At 41.4% G+C, this 20,701-nt stretch overlaps 1 protein-coding gene across 1 annotated transcript; it reads right to left on the bottom strand.

Annotated features, from left to right (window-relative positions):
- Positions 1–1,713: 1,713 nt before the first annotated feature.
- Positions 1,714–4,185, bottom strand: FGFBP1 (fibroblast growth factor binding protein 1). The gene is made up of 2 exons (XM_080589944.1): positions 4,060–4,185; positions 1,714–2,845 (listed from the first exon to the last, which is right to left on the bottom strand). The coding sequence occupies exon 2, from the start codon at positions 2,818–2,820 to the stop codon at positions 2,104–2,106; it is 717 nt and encodes a 238-aa protein (XP_080446070.1). The 5' UTR covers positions 2,821–2,845; positions 4,060–4,185; the 3' UTR covers positions 1,714–2,103.
- Between the last annotated feature and the right edge of the window lie 16,516 nt (positions 4,186–20,701).

Genomic DNA, 20,701 nt, shown 5'->3' with positions numbered 1-20,701 from the left:
CTTCTGACCTTCTTATCTCAACATTCTCCCAATGCAAAGTGGTGTAGGCCAAAACACAAGGTCTCTAGAAGCTGAAACCTCATACCTACAGATCTACATTAATAAGAAACCGATAGCTGTGTTTCTGCCCTGCTCGGTACCAGGTTGGCTGTGTCTTCCAGCCTGCTCAGGAGTTAGTGCTAATGCCCCTTTACTGGAATTTGGCTTTGCTGTGGGCATCAGTCTGACAGAACTTACACTGCATAGCCTGGCAATACCTACTGTAACCGCAGGGCGTGCAGGAGCTGGAAATTCAATAAGAAGGCCCTGCTGAATGCTTCTGAGACTACAGTTTGCCTGAGTAATAGCAGCATCCTACATTCAAGACATTAGTCAGAGATTGACTTGCCACTAGCTATACCTTAACTAGCAAAAAAATGTAAACGAATATCATATGAAATACTTATGTGAGCCTCCAGAAAACCAGAAGTTCTCTTTAAAACCCTATGGCTAATGCCAAAGCCGGTGCCATGCCTTCTTCCTGATCCCACCACAACCATTTCAACCCTGTGTAAGAAGGTATGGTCCCCACCCGCAAGCTAAAAAATGAAAAGCTGTGTGTTTAGTAGCACTTTCCTCTACTCTCCTATTGAGTAGTCCCACCTAAATTTAAATATTTTTGCTAAGTTAAGTTTTTGTTGCAAAGAAAATACTAACTGATGTTAAATAATGGCATGGGCCTCTATTACTGCAGCAACAAGTCCGAGTAACATTAAAATGTCCTCCCCGGACATTTTGATTTAAACAAAAAGTTACTCATGACTACCCATCATACAAATATTCTTTAAAAGGTTGAGGTGAATTCAGGAGGCAGCAGTGAGGTAATTACAGCAGGGAACTGGCCATATTTTCTCAAGAGACAGAAATACTATTTCAATTTGCTAGAAATGATCAGGGAAATTGTATTTCATGAAAGCTCACGTTTCTTCAGGTGCATCACTGTGGCAGAAGACCATCCTTCCTAGCCCAGTGCCACTGGAAAAGTGAGGCATATTAAACATATAAAAACCTGCATATCACGTTTCTTCCAGCTGAAGTTTCAAATATTACTAAGGATCAGTTGTCATTATTTTCTAAAATCTCTATTCTTACTTACAGAGTTTGGATTATTTTTTTTCTTTTTAATACAGATGAAGTCTAACACATGGAAAAGTATTTATTGGTGTTGGCTGTACATAAAGAGAACAGACAATGGAACTTCAAAAGAAAGCACAGGCAGCACTGAGCATAAGCGCTTTAGCTGCTTGAGGAAGGAGTCCAGTCCTGGACATACATACAAGCTTGGACAAGCCATTTTATCTCTGTGTCTCAGTTTATCTACCCTAAAAAGAGTAAAATGTGCTTCATAGTACAGGAGAAATGAGAGGACTGAAGTTTGCAAAGTTTTCTGACATCCTTTGATGAGATTGGAAAGCTGAAGCTTTGTAAAACTATGAAAATCTGGAAATCTTGCAGCCCGTCATTATCACATTGATGAAAAAGTGATGATGATGTATTTCCCTCAGATCAAAATGTTGCATGCTCTGGCTGAGAAAGCTGAATTCTGCAACGCTGCAGAAGCTTTTTTAAAAGTGCTTTATAGGTGAGACTCCTTAGATCCTGTGAATGGTCAGTCTTTGATAAAAGCTTAGCATTTACGGAAAAATCTAGTTAAATACAGAGAGTGAGAGAATATTTTGAATACATTTTGAAGTTTATTTTACTTAATAATTTTAGGTTAAAAGTATATAGTACATAAACAAGTGCATAGCACTGAATTCATCCCTTTGGCTAGCACAGCTCAAAAAGGGGCAAAGAGACTATTGAGACACCTCAGTGCAGAGTACGTAACATCTATTGATAACACTTGTGTAGAAATCTGTGTGCAAATAAAGTCTATACATCTTCAACTATGCCAAGTGTAGTCTGCTGTGTAAAAACAAAATCAGAAAAATATATAAATATACAGCTATATGACTTTTTTTTCTTATATACACTATATAACATAAGAGTAAGATGTGGACGAGTTTGCAGTAGCTTAGCTGAGACAAGAATTTCATGACACGGGGATTTGCAAACACGTCCTCAGCATTTTTTGTCTTGCACCATTGTTATAAAAAAGTTGCAGAAGGAAAGCAGACTTTCTGGACAGTATTCCTCAGCCACCTTCTTCTGATCAATGTAATCGACGTCTTCAACACAGTCTTGGGAGCTGTGCTCTAGCTGTTTTCCAGGCTCAGAGGCAGCGGCTGGGACCTGTGCCACTTCTTTTTTGTGGTGGGTTGCATCCCCTTTCGCAGGACCCACTGACGCCAGGAGGCTTGAGCTTGTCAGTTTGAGGTGAGCACTCTGTGGGCCTTTCCTGCACACTTTGGATTTGAGGATGCTTCTGGGGTCCTGACAGATCTGCTTCTGCTTCTTTAAGGATCGGGAGACCTGCTTCCAGTAGGATTTCTGGTTTGCTGCGTAGTGCGGACAGGTGGAAGGGTCCCCAGAGAACTCGCACCAGAACTTGCTGTCGCCGTTCGTGCACTCGACTCGCATGGTAGCAGCATCCACGCTGGTCACTGCCCAGGTGCACTCAGCATTTTCTTTGGTTTTAAATTTGCCTTTAGGAGATGCTTTTCCTCCTTTTGGCTTCCGCCCTTTTTCTTTCTCTTGGTTTGATTCAGTTTGTTTTTTTCCACCGTTTTCTATGCCTTGTCTTCCTTTTTTTCTTTCCTTCTGTCTTTCACAGCTGGTTAGTAGCATCTGGGAGACCAGAATCAACACACAAAGAAGTCCAAAGTTTTTGATTCTCATGGTTTCTGTCTTGCTTGTTATCTGCCTTCAAAATAGAAAAACATACATGTATTAAAATATTTTCGCTTCATACTGGACTCCGTGTGACAGATGCAGTATTTCAGACCTGCTATTGCACGGCTCCTTGATACCTATGAAAATGATGTTACTGGCAAGATCCTCTGTCCTTCATGTGCTAATGCTTGGTTTCTAGAACAATTATATATTTTTCTTGGGAAACATAGCTGGCTGTGGAGTATGTCCTTCTGATCCAATTACTTGATTACCTAAGCAGTGTGGAACAGAAGAGACTCTTTCCCAGGACATGCCCCTACCCAGTGACTGAGGTACCCTGATTAAACTCCCTCCTGCAGACACAGAACAAATCTGACCAGGGGACTTGTCAGTCTCAGATCTTAAGTTATACCATATAAAGCAGCTGTTGTGCCCATGATCTCCCATTTTGTGAATGTCACATAAATGATTTTGACTCCAACCTCTGGCTTTTCTTCAAAAATGTGCCAAATAGAAAGGAAACCTTGTGTTTTAATTTGAGCATAATTATTTCCTAGGCATCCTGCAAATTAACTTAATTCACTAGTTATGCCAGCATTTAAGTTTTTTATTGAAAAAGAAAAAAGTAGCTTTTTCATACACCAAAGAAGCAACTACAGCTGCGTTCTTTACTGCCTTGACTATTAAACAAACAGAATTACTTTTTACTTTTGAAAGCACCTGCAGTGTACTTGGCTGTATCTAAAGCTACCATGCACAGAGTATATTTATTTCTGTAGGTGTTTCTCTTTATGAAGCTGTTGTCAGGATCAAAGCTCTGGCAGAGCATACCATAATAGGAGAGGGTTTAAATGCCACATTTAGTGGATTAGATCTCTAAATGTACTGTTCAGATGTTTCCATCATAGACATTTCTGTAACAATGTTAGAAAGCAGAAATCCTTGTGCAGGCATGTTAGAAGGAACCTATTTTAACATTCAACTCTGCAAATATCTTTAGTTACATATGTGTATTAATCTAGAACACATAGGCAGCAGTATAGGAGCAGCTCCCGTTTTTGCATAGTTCCTACCTGACTTGGTTCATGCTATATTCTACATACAGAGATTTTCACTGTATAAAATATGGTATTTACAGTTCTATTGGAAATATGGCAGCTAATAAGATTAATATAAATACTGACACGACAATATGTTTCTGTTATAAGTGGAACACAGCAAAAGCAAGATAACTAAAAGACATACCTTGCACAGGACGTGGAGCTATCCGAATATAACTCAAGATGCAACCTGTCTCTCTCAGAAGGATTGGAGCTACTTGTAAAAGCAGTGTGGTATTTATAAAGGCAGAGACACACCTTCAGGTCTCCAGCAAGACTATTACAACACAATAGGATACTTCAGTGCCTTGTTCCTTTACCTCTGACACACCTCCTTGGAAAAATGCCAGTTCTCATTCTCAGCACACACAAAAATCAGCTATGGTGGGGTGACAAGGTGTGTTTGCGTAAATTAGATGTTACTTTAGCCAAGTCCTTCCCTTTTCATGCACAATGATAAGAACTTTATTAGATCATGAGCTTCTCTAAAAAAGCTTTTCCCAGGCATTGAGAGATGTATCCTGCCATACCCTCAACAAGTTGCCCTTCCACTGTGCTTAGCAGAATTTGGGTAGCAGTGTTCAGTGAGTCTTTGCAAAATGAAAATCATTCCACAAAGCACTTTGAAGTGGCTTTTAGAACATTTCATTACCTACTGTCACACACACACAACGTATTGGGGAACATTTTAAAATAAGTAACTATTCTGCATTAAGGACAGTGTTCATCATAGTGAGATGGTCGTAAGCATAAAGTTCAGAAACTGATTCAGGCTCCCGCAGTGACTGTTACGGGGTCCGAGAGCCGGGACCAACTGCACAGCACTGATCCTCACGCTTCTCTCTCTGCCAGCATTTCTGTATGTAAAGAAATGGGTTATCAATGAAATTTCATTACTGGATCATGTCTAATATATTAATTTGAAAATGAATATGACAGTGAAAAAGCAAACATCAGGCAAATATACAAATGCCTATAAATATGCATTCAGAGCTGGGAACTGGCTTCCCTTAAAGAATGGGTAGAGTAGCTAGTGCCTTTATAGCTAGGATGCTTCAGGTTTTACTGGGGAAAAGTAAGTATGACACTTGTTAGGTGTGCTGTGGAAATAGTTCCAGGACTAAAAGGGGGTGCCAGAAGAGGTGAAAGTAGAAACTGGTGTAAGACAAGCAAGTCTTCCTCTTCAACTCTCCCATAGGGTACAAATGGAATGAGACAAAGGGACTAAGCTATAGGGAATGCATTGTCTGGGCTGGGCAGGTGATGAGGAGACTGTTCATATTCTGTAAAAAAAATAATAATATAAAAAAAAAAAGTCAGAAGCCAAAAAAAGAAGAAAATTAGTAGTTCTGCAATGTGTGAGTGACAGAAAAGTGGGGAAGAGGATTCATATATTTGAAATACTAAGGGTGAATACTTGAATACCTTTGTGCCACAACTATCTGCTGAGCCCTCTGTATATGTTCAGCTCGCTGGGATGCTTCTCATCAGGTTGAGGCACTGGGCCTGCCTTGTGCACCTTTGACTGGCATGAGTTGGTATGAAACTATTTGCAAACTCCACAAATGTGGAAGATTTGTGATTAGCACTGCCAAGGGCTAATGAATAGGGGCAGGGGTGACTCAGGGATCAGAAGATGTTTAACAGCGAGCCAGATTGGATGGGAATCAGAGAACAAAGATAATGTAGGAGAGAAGACAGGGTTGGACTGTCCTGCTCAGGAATCCCAAACTGACACCACACAGCATGCACAGTGGTGTCTGCAGGCTTTAGCTTGGGTCATCAAACAGTACAGCTGCATTAGTGTGGCCATGTGCCCAAACTAATGAGCCTCTCATCAGGGCTAATTACCTGGGGACAGTGTCAAGCCAAAGTGGCTACATACACTACCTCAGGTTCTGGCACTCATTCAGGTATGTCTTTATCATGCTCCATTGCCTTGTGTAAGCATACTATAAATTGATTTTTGGGTGACAGATTCGGGAGTTGGTTTGGGCATACCACCAAAAATAAAACCACAAAACAAACCAATAAGACATTAATCTCTGAAGCGTGCAATCTCTACACCCTTATCAGCAAATCCATTTCTTTGAATGATCTGACATGACAGATATGGCCTCAGTTTTTAACTTCTTTCTAGTTTCTTTGTTTCTAATCTCTGCCTCCAGCCTCTCCTTCCTTCATTTCTCTTTCTCCCTTCAAGAGAACCTGGAAATCCAAACCTGGAACCAAAATGTAATCTAGACTGGAAATACTCTTTCCGTTTCTTCCAAAGATATTGCCCACCTTTGTCCTTAAGAGCAATGGAATAATTAGGATGTATCTAAAGACGTTGTCTGAATCTACTTTGGCTAAACAACTTCTATAGACAGAGGAGAAGAAGGTTACAAAGAAGTATGTAAGGAAGCACAGGCACTGGGACCAAGTACAAGGCTTATAATAAGGAATTATGCTTTCCTACTCTGGCTCTGCCACAGGCTTTCTTTGAGATGTCTATCAGGAGATGCCTGTCCACCAGATGTTCCTTACCTAGAAAGGAAATATGATGTTTAATCTTGTAGATGAAGTTACAATATTTTTTTTTTCTGATATTCATAAAATAGTTTACTGGAGAAACTAATCACAATGTATTGAAAATACTGAAGCCCTCCACCACTCATCACTTTGAGAACTGCCTATTTTGACAGTTTTTGCCTAGCCGAATTGTCAATCCCTGTTAGCTGACCCATTGTTGATGGGACGTATCAAGGTAGTCTTCCTGCTTCATAAATAATGGGGAAGACGGGGAGAGAAAAGGCTGGGCAGAGGCAGATTTGCCTTTCTGCTGCTTTAATATTCCCTTCCTGAGGTCATGGCATTCTGGACACGTTTGCTCCTCCTGTCTCCAGAATGTAGAAATGTCTTCAGAGAATTCCGCAGCCAAGTGCTTGTTGATACGGGCGATTACATCTTTGAGATGATCTGTTCTGGCCAGATGGACCTCTTGCCTAACCTGCTTAGATGATTTCAAAATCCCAGTAAAAGAAGATTTACTTATTGTGGGGCATGAAATGTAGCCTCATTCTATGGAGGCTGGCCTGGATACCCTCCAGTTTCATTGATACGTCCCCAGAATATCGCTCTTTACTTTTTAAATTAGGCATGGACTGATGTTTTATGGTTGCTTTAACTTACGTGACCATGTAGTATCTATTCACACTTCGCCCCAGTTATCCTCCTGGGAGCTGCCTCATCACCACTTTCAGGTGATCAGAATATTTGATTTCCTCAGCTTTCATCAGGAAAAGAAAGTACACAAAATTAAAGTAGGATTTTCATTTCCTAATTAATTACGCTTAATCAGCACCTAACTGTCAACAACAACAATAAAAAAACCTGCTACAGAACTTGTTTGTAACATGATTTTCAACAAAAGTTTTTTTTTTTCTTTCATTCATGCACATTTTAAAGTATGCCTTCGTCTTGCCCTCTGCTGAGCTGAAATGCTGTTTGCTTGCAAACTGCAAGCACAGTTCTGCCACGGAACAAACGGTGCAGACTAATAACTGAAAAACTGCTCGACCCATGCAACATATGGCAACTCTGAACAGCTAATTTGCCAAGATCAGATTTATGGGTACCTGTTTACTTATTAAAATCAAAAGACAGGCACATAAAACATTTGGCAATACTAGGAAATAAAAGCAGTAACTGAAAACTACAAACGTGAATGCTGAAATCCCAATGTGAGTTTTATATTGAAGAATCTTAAACCACTTGTATCCCTGCTGCCTTTTTGACTAAAACTCGGGGCAGTTAATCAGCATTTTATTTTCATTAGAACTGATAGGATTAAATCTAGCTGGTGTCTTTCTGCTGTTCAAGCAAAGAGGAGGTTTTATCTGTATTCCTGATTGTGATTCATAGGCTTGGAAGACGCACAGTATTTGCTATTTAGTCCTAACGCTGCTCATGTATTATCCACAAATAAATACACGTCTTACATAAGAAATTGTTATTGCTTAAACCATTTGTTATTTGCACTGGTGCATTAATTGCAAAGTGCAATTTGCTTGTGGTATCATCTGTGTAACATTGTGAGGCTACTGCTCATACAGAGACACTTTTCCCCACAGAATAAAAGGTTGCTTACAAACGGTAAACAGTCGATGAATTCCCTTGACCATGTGCAAATACAGCTACACATATTACATATATTTAGAAGTATTACATATACCTAATACAGAATATTAGCTATTTGCCAGTCACACATGTAGGTACTAGGATGTCGTTCTCCATGCAAATGCTCAGGCAGAATGAATTAAAATAGATTCAGCAAGGGAACAGTTGCTTACACTTCAAATTAATGCCTGTGAGTACGGTTCTGTGGCATTCAAGCAATTCTGGTGATGGAGAGTGACTCACGGCACCAGGTAATGTTCCAAGGATATAAAAGGAATAATTTATTTTAACGGTGCTCAAGGGACATCTGAAGGATCAATCCTTTTGTCACAACTTTCCTTTTAGCGCACAGGCTTCCTTGAAAACTGTGTCACCTGGCACAATGTGCCCCACAGCAGTTCTCTGCAGTACGTCGCAAACTTTGTTAAAAGGATGGGATCAGGCATGTGTATTATAAACCTCACTTCATGCTTTTAAATATACACTAGAAGTGAATATATTTTTGCTGCATGACCTGAAGAAAGAATGACATGAAGCACTCTACAGGGTACAGTTCTTTTAAAAATTACCAGCCTGACCATGTGGATGATGGTAAGGTGCAGTAAGCTTTCAGTGTTGTTTTTTTTCTTTTTAATTATTATTTTATTATTATTTAATTTTATTTTTTATGTGACTAGCATTCAAGGTTTTCCCTTTGAGTAAAGGAACACCATTAATGCATGTCAATCAGACACTTTCAGTGTATAGGCACACACGTTATGAACATGCAATTCTTACTATAATTAAAACAGACTAGTCTATTCCTGCATGGTTTATTAATGACTTTTAATCATTCACAGCCTGTAGGGGTACACCATTTTGCTGAAAATATCTGCTGAAAGACTCAGTATGTTAACAAACATGACAACCATACCCATACCTCCAAGTGCAATATCCCATTTAGCGTGATGGTTGGGTTGCTCTCCGGTTCCTCACTTCCATTCCCAGCTAAAAAAAAAAAAAAAATCAGGTATAACTTTACTTCCTTTTTCATTCTGTGAATGTAGTATCTACAAAAGACAGGAAGACAGCAGCCCTAAACACTGAAGTCCCTTTACATAGCAGCAAGAAAATTGTCACATAGGCAGTGGCATCAATGCCAGACTTTTTGCATCTCACCGTCCATGCCCAACAGGTCAGAATAATCCACAGCCTGTTGGCACACCTCTGGAAGATGCTAGTTCATCACAAACACAGTGGCAGCTTCAGTGCTTTGAGATCTGTTCATATGGAGGCATAACTATTTGAAAGGGGGCAGAAAAAAACTCATCAGCTAACAATAATTTTCAGCCACTTCTCACCTACAGTTAAATTCATATTAGTAAAATAACTATATAAAAAGGCTTAGATTCACTCTTTGTTGCAACTACAACAGTGTCCAATTATTTCACAAACTGGCCCAAACTAAAAACTTAATCGGAAGAAGAGCATCCTGGTGAAAACTAATATCATAAAACCCAAATAAGGAATAAACAAAACCTAGGTGATTCAAACAAATGTTAGCTTTAAGTTGCTGACAGAACAGCAGAAACTGTATGAGAGTTGTATAATAATTATAAGACAATAAAAGCAGAGCACCTTGCAACACTAAAGGCAAAGTTCTTTTACAGCAAAACAGCACAACATACATTCACGCAAAGGTTCCCATTGCCATTTTAAACAGGGTTAGTCTTTGTTTACTTGCCGCATTATCTTGGCAAGATTTTGATTAAAATATGCTGAAATTCATTACTGCCAAGGTGCAGGTTCTCTTCAGCCTGGCCCTCATGGGCTCCCAGATCACCCCTGGCCACCAGTGCTGGTCACTCAAGTGAGGTGAGAGAAGGGTCAGGTTGTTTTCATATCCAGAGAGAATCACTTTATTTCTTAGGTTAGGGTAGCTGTTTCGAAAAAATATAAATGGTTTGGATGAACCTGAGGAAAGCGAAGCCAAAGATGGAGCATGGCTGTTAGGAATGTGCTTTTGAGATGATGAGGAAATTTGTGCTATTTCATTAGAATGGAGGAAAATTCTGAGGACCACATGCACACCGGGGATGGAATGGTTTGCTGCCAAATGGGATTCACTTTTTTTTTTTTAGCAGGAGGAGGCTGCCCAAATTCAAACAAGGATAGTAAAAGCTGAGATGCTTGCTCTCCCTTATTTTACTGTGAAAGTATGTTGAACCAAACTTCAAGAAAGTTTGCCTTCATTTTGAAACAACTCAAAGACAAAAAAAAAAAGATATAAATAATTGCCATTACTAGCTAACATAACTACTCTCATCTACGCATTTGTTAAGTACTCTTTAATAAAGATAATTGCTACTATACAAGGGTTAGTGAAAAACATATCCCCAAATAAGCAGATCCCTGTTTATTTGCATCTGATAATGCTACAGGGTCACCAAAGAAGAGATAGCATTAGATAGATACAGATCCTGGAGTTCTTAGGCTGCTCTCTCTTAATCTGAGATAATCAGAGAATTTAAATGTCCTTTACTACAACAACAGAAAGTTTTAAAAGAATACAAAGGCTATACTAGATAAAGAAAAAATAGAAAAATTATCATATAAAATGGAGGGATATTATATAGAAAGGTGTTCTTCATACTGATTTTCCCAAAGTCAGAAAGAACTTAACCTCAAACACTGAATTTTACATACTTTTGTTTAATTTTGGCTCTAATGGAAGTTAACACTTCCATTATCTCAATCATGGCTAAGGATTCTCTAGGCACAATCATACAATTCTCTGTGGTTTTATTTGAGTGAGCTGGCTCCTTGATTTGTTAGCATTGGTTCACCATATTCAGGGCACACTCAAGCTGTCTTGGCAGCCAGGGAAAACAACTATTGTCTGCTTGCCATGTGAACTTTTGTCTAGTAAGATTTTTATAGCTTAGAGCAATGCAAGAGCCTTTCTGTCTGACCAAAACAGCTTCAGAGATACAATCAGACAAAGGAGTATTCTCTTAAGAACCATAAAATGAGTAAAATAATAAAAAGATGCCATTGTAAATTACTGTCTGCCAGCAGACTGGAGTCTACTCAGGGTAATGGTGAGCCATGCACGTCAACAAGAAGGAAGAACTGGACTCAGATGAATTCATCACACAGGTCTCATTGGGACACAAGGGACTGTTTTATGAGCAGTTCTGCTTACCATAAGCGCTGAATTTAACATTCCAACAACCAAAAAAGTTCTTTCAGCTGTCATGAATCCTGATCTCTCTTTAAAGCATTGCAGGAAAATATTATCCAACTGAATGGCCAGAAAAAGCCTTTGCACTAAGGCAACGGCAATGCTGGTGGCGTTGCTAAAGGAAGGCATGGGTTAGAAATGAGAGTCAACCTCTTCTAGTTGTAATCCACCCACTTGTAAAAGTAACATTTTTTCTTAGTCCTTGGCATTTGAATTAAGCACTTGTTTTAGTTTTGTTTTTTTCTCTGGTATACACAGCAGTCTCCACTGAATTGCTTTCTTTGCAGGCAGCAAAGCTGTTAATCGATCCTGCACAGGTGAAGTGAACCAAGATCAGGTGAGGGCTGCAGTGTGGTTTGGAACATTTCAAATATTCACCAGATCAGCAGTGAAATTCACCTGCGCCTCGGCGTGCTTGCAGCATGATACAGAATGAACGTGAAGGGAGTTAGAGTATGTACAAGCCAGGACATGGTACATTAGAAAGACAGTCTTTCCTAGCTGCTGACCACTTTTTCAAGGTCGTCTTTAGGCTTCTATAAACCATCTCTGATCTGAACTGATACAATCGACAGTGGGTTTTTGTTTGTTTGTTTGTTTTCAAGCAAGCTGGAGCAATTATCTTTTCTAGCACTCACTTCGAGAAATCAAAGTGACTTGGACTTCCTTCCCAGTTTTTCTCTAACACAGCCCTGGTCAGAACAGCTGGGCTTTCAATAGCGTACTTTTGCTATCAGCGATAGCTCCGGGCTTTGGCTGCTCTCTAGATCCCTTCCATAAAGCTTTAAGCTGTTCTCTGAATAAAGTAAGCTGTATCGGTAAATACACGTGTGCATATACACAAATGTATATATAATATAAAGTATTATTTACAATATACAATAATATTGAATAGTTTTCTCCCTTTCATTGTAGTTCATTAATATCAGTAGTTTTATTTACATATTTGTTGAAATAAAGGATTTGTTTATTTGTGTGTGGAGGGAGAATAATAGATGAACTTACTCTGACTGAGAAAATACATTGCATAAACCCTTATCAGTGCCTGGTAATTTTGTGGTCTTTAGCACTGGTTCCAAGTACAACAAGACATTTCTAGCACTTGATAAGGAATAAACATTCATTTCAAGTACATCTTTTAAATATAGTGGTGGAACAGAAAACAGGAACTAGGAAATTGTTCCACGAAAAGGAAAGCAGGAATGGAAACCAGGGACTTCATGGTGTTTGAGACTGTGCTGGGTCTGTCTGGGATGGAAGTAATTTTTTGTAGCAGCCCATGTGGTGCTGTGCTTTAGATCTGTGACCACAGCAAGGCTGATAACACACCAGTTGTAGCTACTACTGAGTAGATGCTTGCACAGCATTAAGGTTCATCTGTTTCTCATTCTGCCCCCAACCACGAGGAGGCTGGTGGTGCACAAGAAATCAGGAGAGGACACGGCCAGGGCAGCTGACCCCAACTGACCCACTGATATTCCATACCGCATACTGTCATCCTATGCTATAAAAGAGGTAGAGAGTGAATGTCTTTGCATTACTTGGTGGTTTTCTTTTCTTCTTTCCTTGACTAAAGTGTGCTTGTCTAGCCCCTCAAATTTTACTTCCTTTTGCTCCTCCATTTCTCTCCCCATCCCACTGTGGAGAGGAGAGTAAACTGGTAGCGGTAGGTGCTTAGTTGCTGGTTGGGTCAACCCACCACAGAGACTTCAATCCTGCAAATACATAACACAATTTTTGATTTCAGTGGATTTCAGCTGGAAGGGAATTGACAGAGAGTTCAGTCCACGTGCAGAACTTCTCCTCACTAAAAATATGATGGCAAAGCTGTGCTGATAGTGCCCCGGCTCCACGCCTCTAAACCACCACAGTTACATCAGCAGAGACAGTGATAAGATACAGTCACAGCTGTGACAACTCCTTTGTTGATTTAGATTACTATATTTGATGAAATTATTTTAGCTATGTGGAGAAAGTGTTCTTGGGCTAACACAAGCTATGCCTCCACAAATACCGTCAGCCACCATAGCTGGCCCTATGCACTAAGAGGTTATAGCTATAAAGTTTATCCTCTGTAATTGTTGGGTTATCCTTGGAACATAGTAGAAACAGCCTTTAAATGCAGTTGGGCTGTAGGGCTCAAGAGCTCACATCTGGAAAGGGCTCTGGAAAGTCCTGCTGGAAGCTCAACAAGTCAAAATGCCTGTAAAGGTTTGTGTTTCACAGCGCCTGTGAAAATGCTGAAAGCTCCCAGCCCACACATCTGACATAAGTCTCTCCGAAAGCATATAGAAGGGAAAAAGGGAATGGACGAGTCTTCTTTGCAGTCTTTCTCTTTCTTCATACTGAGATCAGGATGTTTGGATATATAGCGAATAGAGGCTAACAACAAATAAAAAGGTTTCTTTACCCATTTTTCCAAGGTCTAGTGCAACCTGTATGGTTAGTAAAAGCTAAAGGGACACATCCCTCAGCATATATGATAGATTTAGGGCTTGCTCAGTTAACTAATAGAAGATACGACATCTCTAATGATGCTGTTCTTGAAAAGCTTGTGTTTTTCTTGGATCATTTTTAACTCTACAGCTCCTCCACGTGGAGATCATTAACAAGCAAGAAATAAATAATCCTAAACATTAGGTATTATTAATAGTTTATTATTATTATTATTTATTGGGTTTGCAGAGGATTAGCAGTATTCTAAATATTTAGGACATTTTAAAGAGGAATTTAACACTTTTTAGACAGACTGAAGTCAAACCATTTTCTGAAAACAGATGACAAGACATCAGAATGCCACCGCTAATGCCGTGGTGTTACAATTATAGTGTTACAATTCCAATTATCATTAAAATTACTCTTTTTCCCCTTTGTCATATGAAACACTCGAATTAACTTTTTACTCATGCTTAATTATATTTGTTCTTGTGTGGCTGCGTGGGAAAGTCACATCTACATCTACATCACATCAGAGAATTTGGTGATTTTCTCCTCTGTGTTGGTGAAGAGGATCTATATCCTGGTTAACTAACCGGGGTGGGAAGAGGGCTGAAGGCTGTACCTAATAAAGAACAGTCTTCATACAACTGCTTCCCACACTGCCTATCCACAGCTTTCATATACTGAGTCCGATATTATTTCATGCAATATTTAAAAACAATTACTTATGACACCACCCTCTCATCTTTTCAGGAGGAACAAGTGCAACATGAAGAGAGACTGTTTGTCCCCTGCCCATTCTCACAGCTGAACTGGAAATCAGCAGTGTTCTCAAAGGTAGTCCACATATCTCACATTCCTCACAAGAACATCTGACACATGCCTCTAACTCAGAAAAGGTTATCTTTTAATACTTTTGATTGAATGTTTGAGGCTCAGTAGAAAATAAAGTATGGAAAGAAGAGAGACTTCAGATACTGCTGGATTTGGCCTGAAAGCCACCTTATTAATATGTCTGATGGTCTGAACTCATTTCCACTATTGATTAGGACAAGAGTGCATCTCAGACATGGTAAAACTGTCTTTCCTGATGCTTTTGAAATGTTTTCCTTAGGCCAGTCCTCAGAATAGGTAGGTGTTGGGATTCTTGCTGTTAACTCTGGTCGTGTTTGGACCACAGATTTTAAAACAAACGGAGCTAGCTAATTCCTTCTGAGAACAGAATTTTACAGCCTTCTGAGGTACAGCTGAGCTCAGCAAAGAAACCCTAGTCCTTCCACATTTCAGCACCATTAAAAACCCAAAAGCTGCTCCTAAGCAGGGTAAGATGCTCACTGAAACATTCTGCCTAACTATGGTCTCTTGAACAAAACAGCTCTATGGGTGCTCCATCAGTATGGTAGGCAGCGAGATAGGGTGCATCAGACAGGCTTCTTTCACTCCAGCATTAGGCTAAAGGAGTAATGGTTTTAATTAAATATAAACATAACTACACCAGAGAAACACTGCGGCATTCAGATGGGAGATTTACATTAAACGGTGCTGGCACACATCAGCAAGTCTGAATTCACTGGGCACACTGTATATATTAATCTGTACTTAGCAGCATGACTGTTTTACAGTTGGAAGAATTAATGAGATGCAGACAAACAGATATGCATGCAGATAAAATTATAAGCAGCAAGACCTGAGAAAGAGAAGGAGCCTGCGGTGCAGTATTTGATTATAGTATCTAATACACTTAGCCTATTGATTAAAAAAAAAAGCAAAAAACAAAAAAACACACACGCACACAAAAAAAAACAACACAGTAAAACTGTGAAAGCTTATTAATTTCCAGAGTGTTCCCACAGAACAGCAGCAAGGTATCTTTGAAAGTAGTGGAAGTGTAATAAAGAGACAATCAGAAATAACTTTTCCAGGGGAGAACTGCAGAGGGATACCTGACAGAAGACTTGCCCTTTTATCTCAGTTTGACAGTCTGCCCAGTTTGCCGATGCCTGACACTTAATTCCTCAGAAGGTCCAGGTTAAAGTCCAGTATGTTGAAATGAGGAAATCTGTTCGCTGTCTTAATTACAGATCAGAATTAGATTGTTTCTGGTTCTTCCAAAGGTTCCACTGGCAAAAACTTGATTCAGGCTGAAAGTGGTAGTAAAACTGACACTGAGCAATGACAAGAGTCTTTAGGCACTACTGTGATCCTGGTTGCTTTAAGAGCTAACTCAAAGGCAAAATTAGCAGACTGCCTATGTTGCTTTTGCAGTTGTTGGAGCTGAGGGAGCTTTCAGTTCCCTCCTGAACTCTCAGGACTCTGGGCACGAACAGACCTGATGCTTCACGTTGGCATCACCCAGGGCCCTCTCTGCCACCAGACAGCATCTATCCTAGCCACATTAGAAGTTAAGAGCTCACTCTATCTATGGCCAACTTTATCCGGCAAAAATATGCATGTGTAGTAATTTATTTGTTGAATACTGACACAGGCATGCATGTATAGGTAATGGGTGGCTCTGCTTGAGAGCATGTTCAAGTTCTGGGGCCTGTGAAGGATTGACGTTTTTTTTTTCCTGTGTACACTCAGCTAGCAGAATTACAAAAATGCGTTAAATTTTCATTTCTTCTTAAATACTCACCCAGTACTATTTAATATACTAGCTTCTGTCTAAATGTCTGCTCTCAGAGGCCCCCTTACATGTCTGTTTCCTAACCTTGTAAAGGTGGATAACAATACTTGTCTATGTCAGAGAGATGTAAGGAAGTTAATTTTGTATTTCTTTTTCTTTCTTTCTCTTTCTTTCTTTCTTTTCTTCTTTCTTTCTTCTTTCTTTCTTTCTTTCTTTTATCTTTCTCTTCTTTCTTTCTCTTTCTTTCTTTCTTTTCTTTCTCTTTCTCTTTCTTTCTTTCTTTTCTTTCTTCTTTACTTCCTTCCTTTCCTTCCTTCCTTCCTTCCTTCCTCATTCCTTCCTTCCTTCCTTCCTTCCTTCCTTCCTTCTTCTTCTTCTTCCTTCTTCTTCTTCTTCTTTCTTTCTTTCTTTCTTTCTTTCTTTCTTTTCTTTCTTTCTTTCTTTCTTTCTTTCTTTCTTTCTTTCTTTCTTTCTTTCTTTCTTTCTTTCTTTCTTTCTTTCTTTCTTTCTTTCTTTCGTTTTTTAATATCTGAAATGTATGAATAGAAGGCAATGCAGAAATAAAATGCATTACAATTTCAAACAATTTATCACAGTATCACAGTATCACAGATTTCTAGGTTGGAAGAGACCTCAAGATCATCGAGTCCAACCTCCGACCTAACACTAAGTACTCCACTAAACCATATCGCTAAGCTCTACATCTAAACGTCTTTTAAAGACCTCCAGGGATGGTGACTCCACCACCTCCCTGGGCAGCCCGTTCCAATGCTTAATAACCCTTTCGGTAAAGAAGTACTTCCTAACATCCAACCTAAAACTCCCCTGTCGCAACTTTCGCCCATTCCCCCTCGTCCTGTCACCAGGCACGTAGGAGAACAGACCAACCCCCACCTCTCTACAGCCTCCTTTAAGGTAACTGTAGAGAGCGATGAGGTCGCCCCTGAGCCTCCTCTTCTCCAGGCTGAACAAGCCCAGCTCCCTCAGCCGCTCCTCGTAAGACTTGTTCTCCAGACCCCTCACCAGCTTGGTCACCCTTCTCTGGACTCGCTCGAGCACGTCCATGTCCTTCCTGTAGCGAGGGGCCCAAAACTGAACACAGTACTCGAGGTGCGGCCTCACCAGAGCCGAGTACAGGGGCACAATCACTTCCCTAGACCTGCTGGCCACACTGCTTCTTATACAGGCCAGGATGCCGTTGGCCTTCTTGGCCACCTGGGCACATTGCTGGCTCATATTCAGCCGACTATCAACCAATACTCCCAGGTCCCTCTCGGCCAGGCAGCTTTCCAGCCACTCATCTCCCAGCCTGTAGCTCTGCTTGGGGTTGTTGCGCCCCAGGTGCAGGACCCGGCACTTGGCCTTGTTGAACTTCATACAGTTGACCTCAGCCCATCGCTCCAGCCTATCCAGATCCTCCTGCAGAGCCTTCCTGCCCTCGAGCAGATCGACACACGCACTTAGCTTGGTGTCATCTGCAAACTTACTGAGGGTGCACTGGACGCCCTCATCCAGATCATCGATAAAGATATTAAAGAGGACCGGCCCCAGTACCGAGCCCTGGGGGACACCACTAGTGACCGGCCTCCAACCAGATTTGACTCCATTCACCACAACTCTCTGGGCCCAGCTATCCAGCCAGTTTCTAACCCAGCGAAGCGTACGCCAGTCCAAGCCCCGAGCAGCCAGTTTCTTGAGGAGAATGTTGTGGGGAACTGTGTCAAAAGCCTTACTGAGGTCAAGGTAAACCACATCCACAGCCTTTCCCTCATCCACCAAGCGCGTCACTTGGTCATAGAAGGAGATCAGGTTCGTCAAGCAGGACCTGCCTTTCATAAACCCATGCTGACTGGGCCTGATCGCCTGCTTGCCCTGCAAGTGCCGCGTGATGACCCTCAAGATAATCTGCTCCATGAGCTTTCCTGGCACTGAGGTCAAACTGACAGGCCTATAGTTCCCCAGGTCTGCCCTGCGGCCCTTCTTATAGATGGGCGTCACATTGGCTAGCCGCCAGTCAACTGGGACCTCCCCTGATAGCCAGGACTGCCGATAAATGATGGAAAGCGGCTCGGCCAGCTCCTCCGCCAGTTCTTTCAGTACCTTCGGGTGCATCCCATCCGGCCCCATCGACTTGCGCACATCCAAGCTCCGTAGCAGGTCGCCAACCATTTCCTCATGGATAGTGAAGGCCACATCCTGCTCCCCATCCCCTTCCACCAGCTCAAGGCACTGGGTATCCAGAGAACAACCGGTATTGCCGCTAAAGACTGAGGCAAAGGCGGCATTAAGCACCTCAGCCTTTTCCTCATCCTTAGTAACTAGGTTTCCCCTCGCATCCAGTATTATAAAACTGAGAAACTAACTTCTTGTTGAATTCAGTATCCTGTTGTGTTGTTTACCTTCCCAGGTCTACAGGCCAACAAGTGATGTGCTTATATAAAGCTATTGTAGAAAGCACCCTAGTAATTATATTGTTATATGTCTCTTTAAGTAGCCACAATTATTTTGGTTTTGAATAATTTTAGACAATACAGGGGAAAACATAGAAACGATGATGACAGAAAATTAATTACCTGAGGATTTCCTTTTCAGGTGGATTTCTTTCTCTGAGATGTTTACAATGTGCCTTTCTTCTCACAGATACTCAAAGCAGTCATTTTTCTACACAGGTTTCTAGTCCTTCACAGTATATTTTCTCTGCTTATTGAAATCCTGTGGAAACTGCAAAGTAGTTGGACTCTGCTCTTTGCTATCTGAGTTCAACCAACTATGTAGATGTTTAAGAAGGGCCATTACATAGGCAGAAGGATAATGTGTCTGATGATAAGGATATAAGGCGATCTTCCATTTTGGATCCTGGGTTTTCCCTGAGTCAGAAACATTGACATTGCAATCCTCTACAAAAAAATAATCATTAATAGTGAGGAAGAAAAATGAGTTTGCCCACTGCATCAAATCACTGTGATTGGTTTATTGTAATTCAGATGAAGTGTGTCCTGCCAAAGGACGCTGCTGCTGCTGAGGTGAAATTAGTGCTCTATAAAAAGTCATCTACGCTGAAGGAAAACAGTGTTTTTGATTTCTTTCTGTTGCTGGCTCACTCTGAAAAAAAGATCATGTGATTAGTATAAAGCAAAACTTGAAGCTATTGAATTGATTCCGACTATTTAAAAGATTTCAGGCCCAAGAAGGCAGGGGAAAGCAGATGGCTACAGATGGTGTTCATTTTCAGTGCTCATGAATGGCTCTTACCTTTTCTTATCTTATCGTAAAAAACATCTCCTGCCGCCCTGGTGTAGCTTACCAGCCCAGCAGGTGTGGTCTGGATTTCTACAGAGAGCTTTCAATGGCTGGTCTTGGAACATCTTTCTGAAGAGGGAAAGCAGCGCAGGATGGGTCATGGGGCACAGGGGAGCTTGAGGCAGGCCTCAGGGAAAGATGGAGACCTTGTCCTGACACATCACGTCTCCACAGCCTGCTCTGGCACATATCCTCAGGGTAAACCACCCAAGCCCAAGTTCATCAGCGCGTCTCCTGCCCTGGCCGCCAGCCCCTGGCAGGGTGCTGCCAGCCAGACCTCCCCCAAGCACGTCTGCTCCCAGACACACCCTGCAGAACAGCCGAAATGGCTTCATCTGCAGACAAACCATTGTTCTCACCAGTGCTTGGGACCCCAGAGCCCCAACCTATCCCCAACCCCACAAATTGGCAAGATGGCCCCGCAGCACCACAGAGGCCTCACACCTGGGCAATGGAGGGTTCACTCAGGAGATGACCCTCATGGAGGCCACGCCACTTTTTGCCCACACAAGAATGGGTGCTGTTCAACACCTGAGCTTCAGCTTCACTTGTGTCTGAGAGCCATTATGGTCTTCTCAGGTAATGGTTCCTGCACATAGATATGGAAACCCTACTTTGCACTTCCCTCCTGTGATCTTCCAACACTGACCAAGCCTCCTGCACAATTGTGTGGGCTTCGGATAACCTTCCCAGCCTGCAAACACTAATATTGGGATTCCCACATTAAATTTCTGGGGTCCACAAGAAAGGGGATCAGCTCAGTACCTCAGTGATGGTACCCGTGTGGTCTGTATCTGCTCTAAGAGCAGGGCAAGAGAAGAGGGCGGTCGGCTGCTCTCCTGCCCGACTGCTGGGCTGTTTTTTGACAGAGCAGACTGCAAGACTGAGCCTGGATTTTGCTAACCATTTCCTTCAGCGGGAAGTTTCCAGCCCACTTCAGGTCCTAGGTGAATTCCTAATTTTATTACCACCACGTTTGTGGAGAGGGCCTCCTCACACCACGTAGGCCAGTAAGACAAATAAAGGGGGCAACGAATT

This window comes from Anser brachyrhynchus, assembly GCF_964034855.1.
Source record: "Anser brachyrhynchus genome assembly, chromosome: 4".
NCBI classification, from domain to species: domain Eukaryota; kingdom Metazoa; phylum Chordata; class Aves; order Anseriformes; family Anatidae; genus Anser; species Anser brachyrhynchus.
This window is presented reverse-complemented; position numbering and strand designations above follow the sequence as displayed.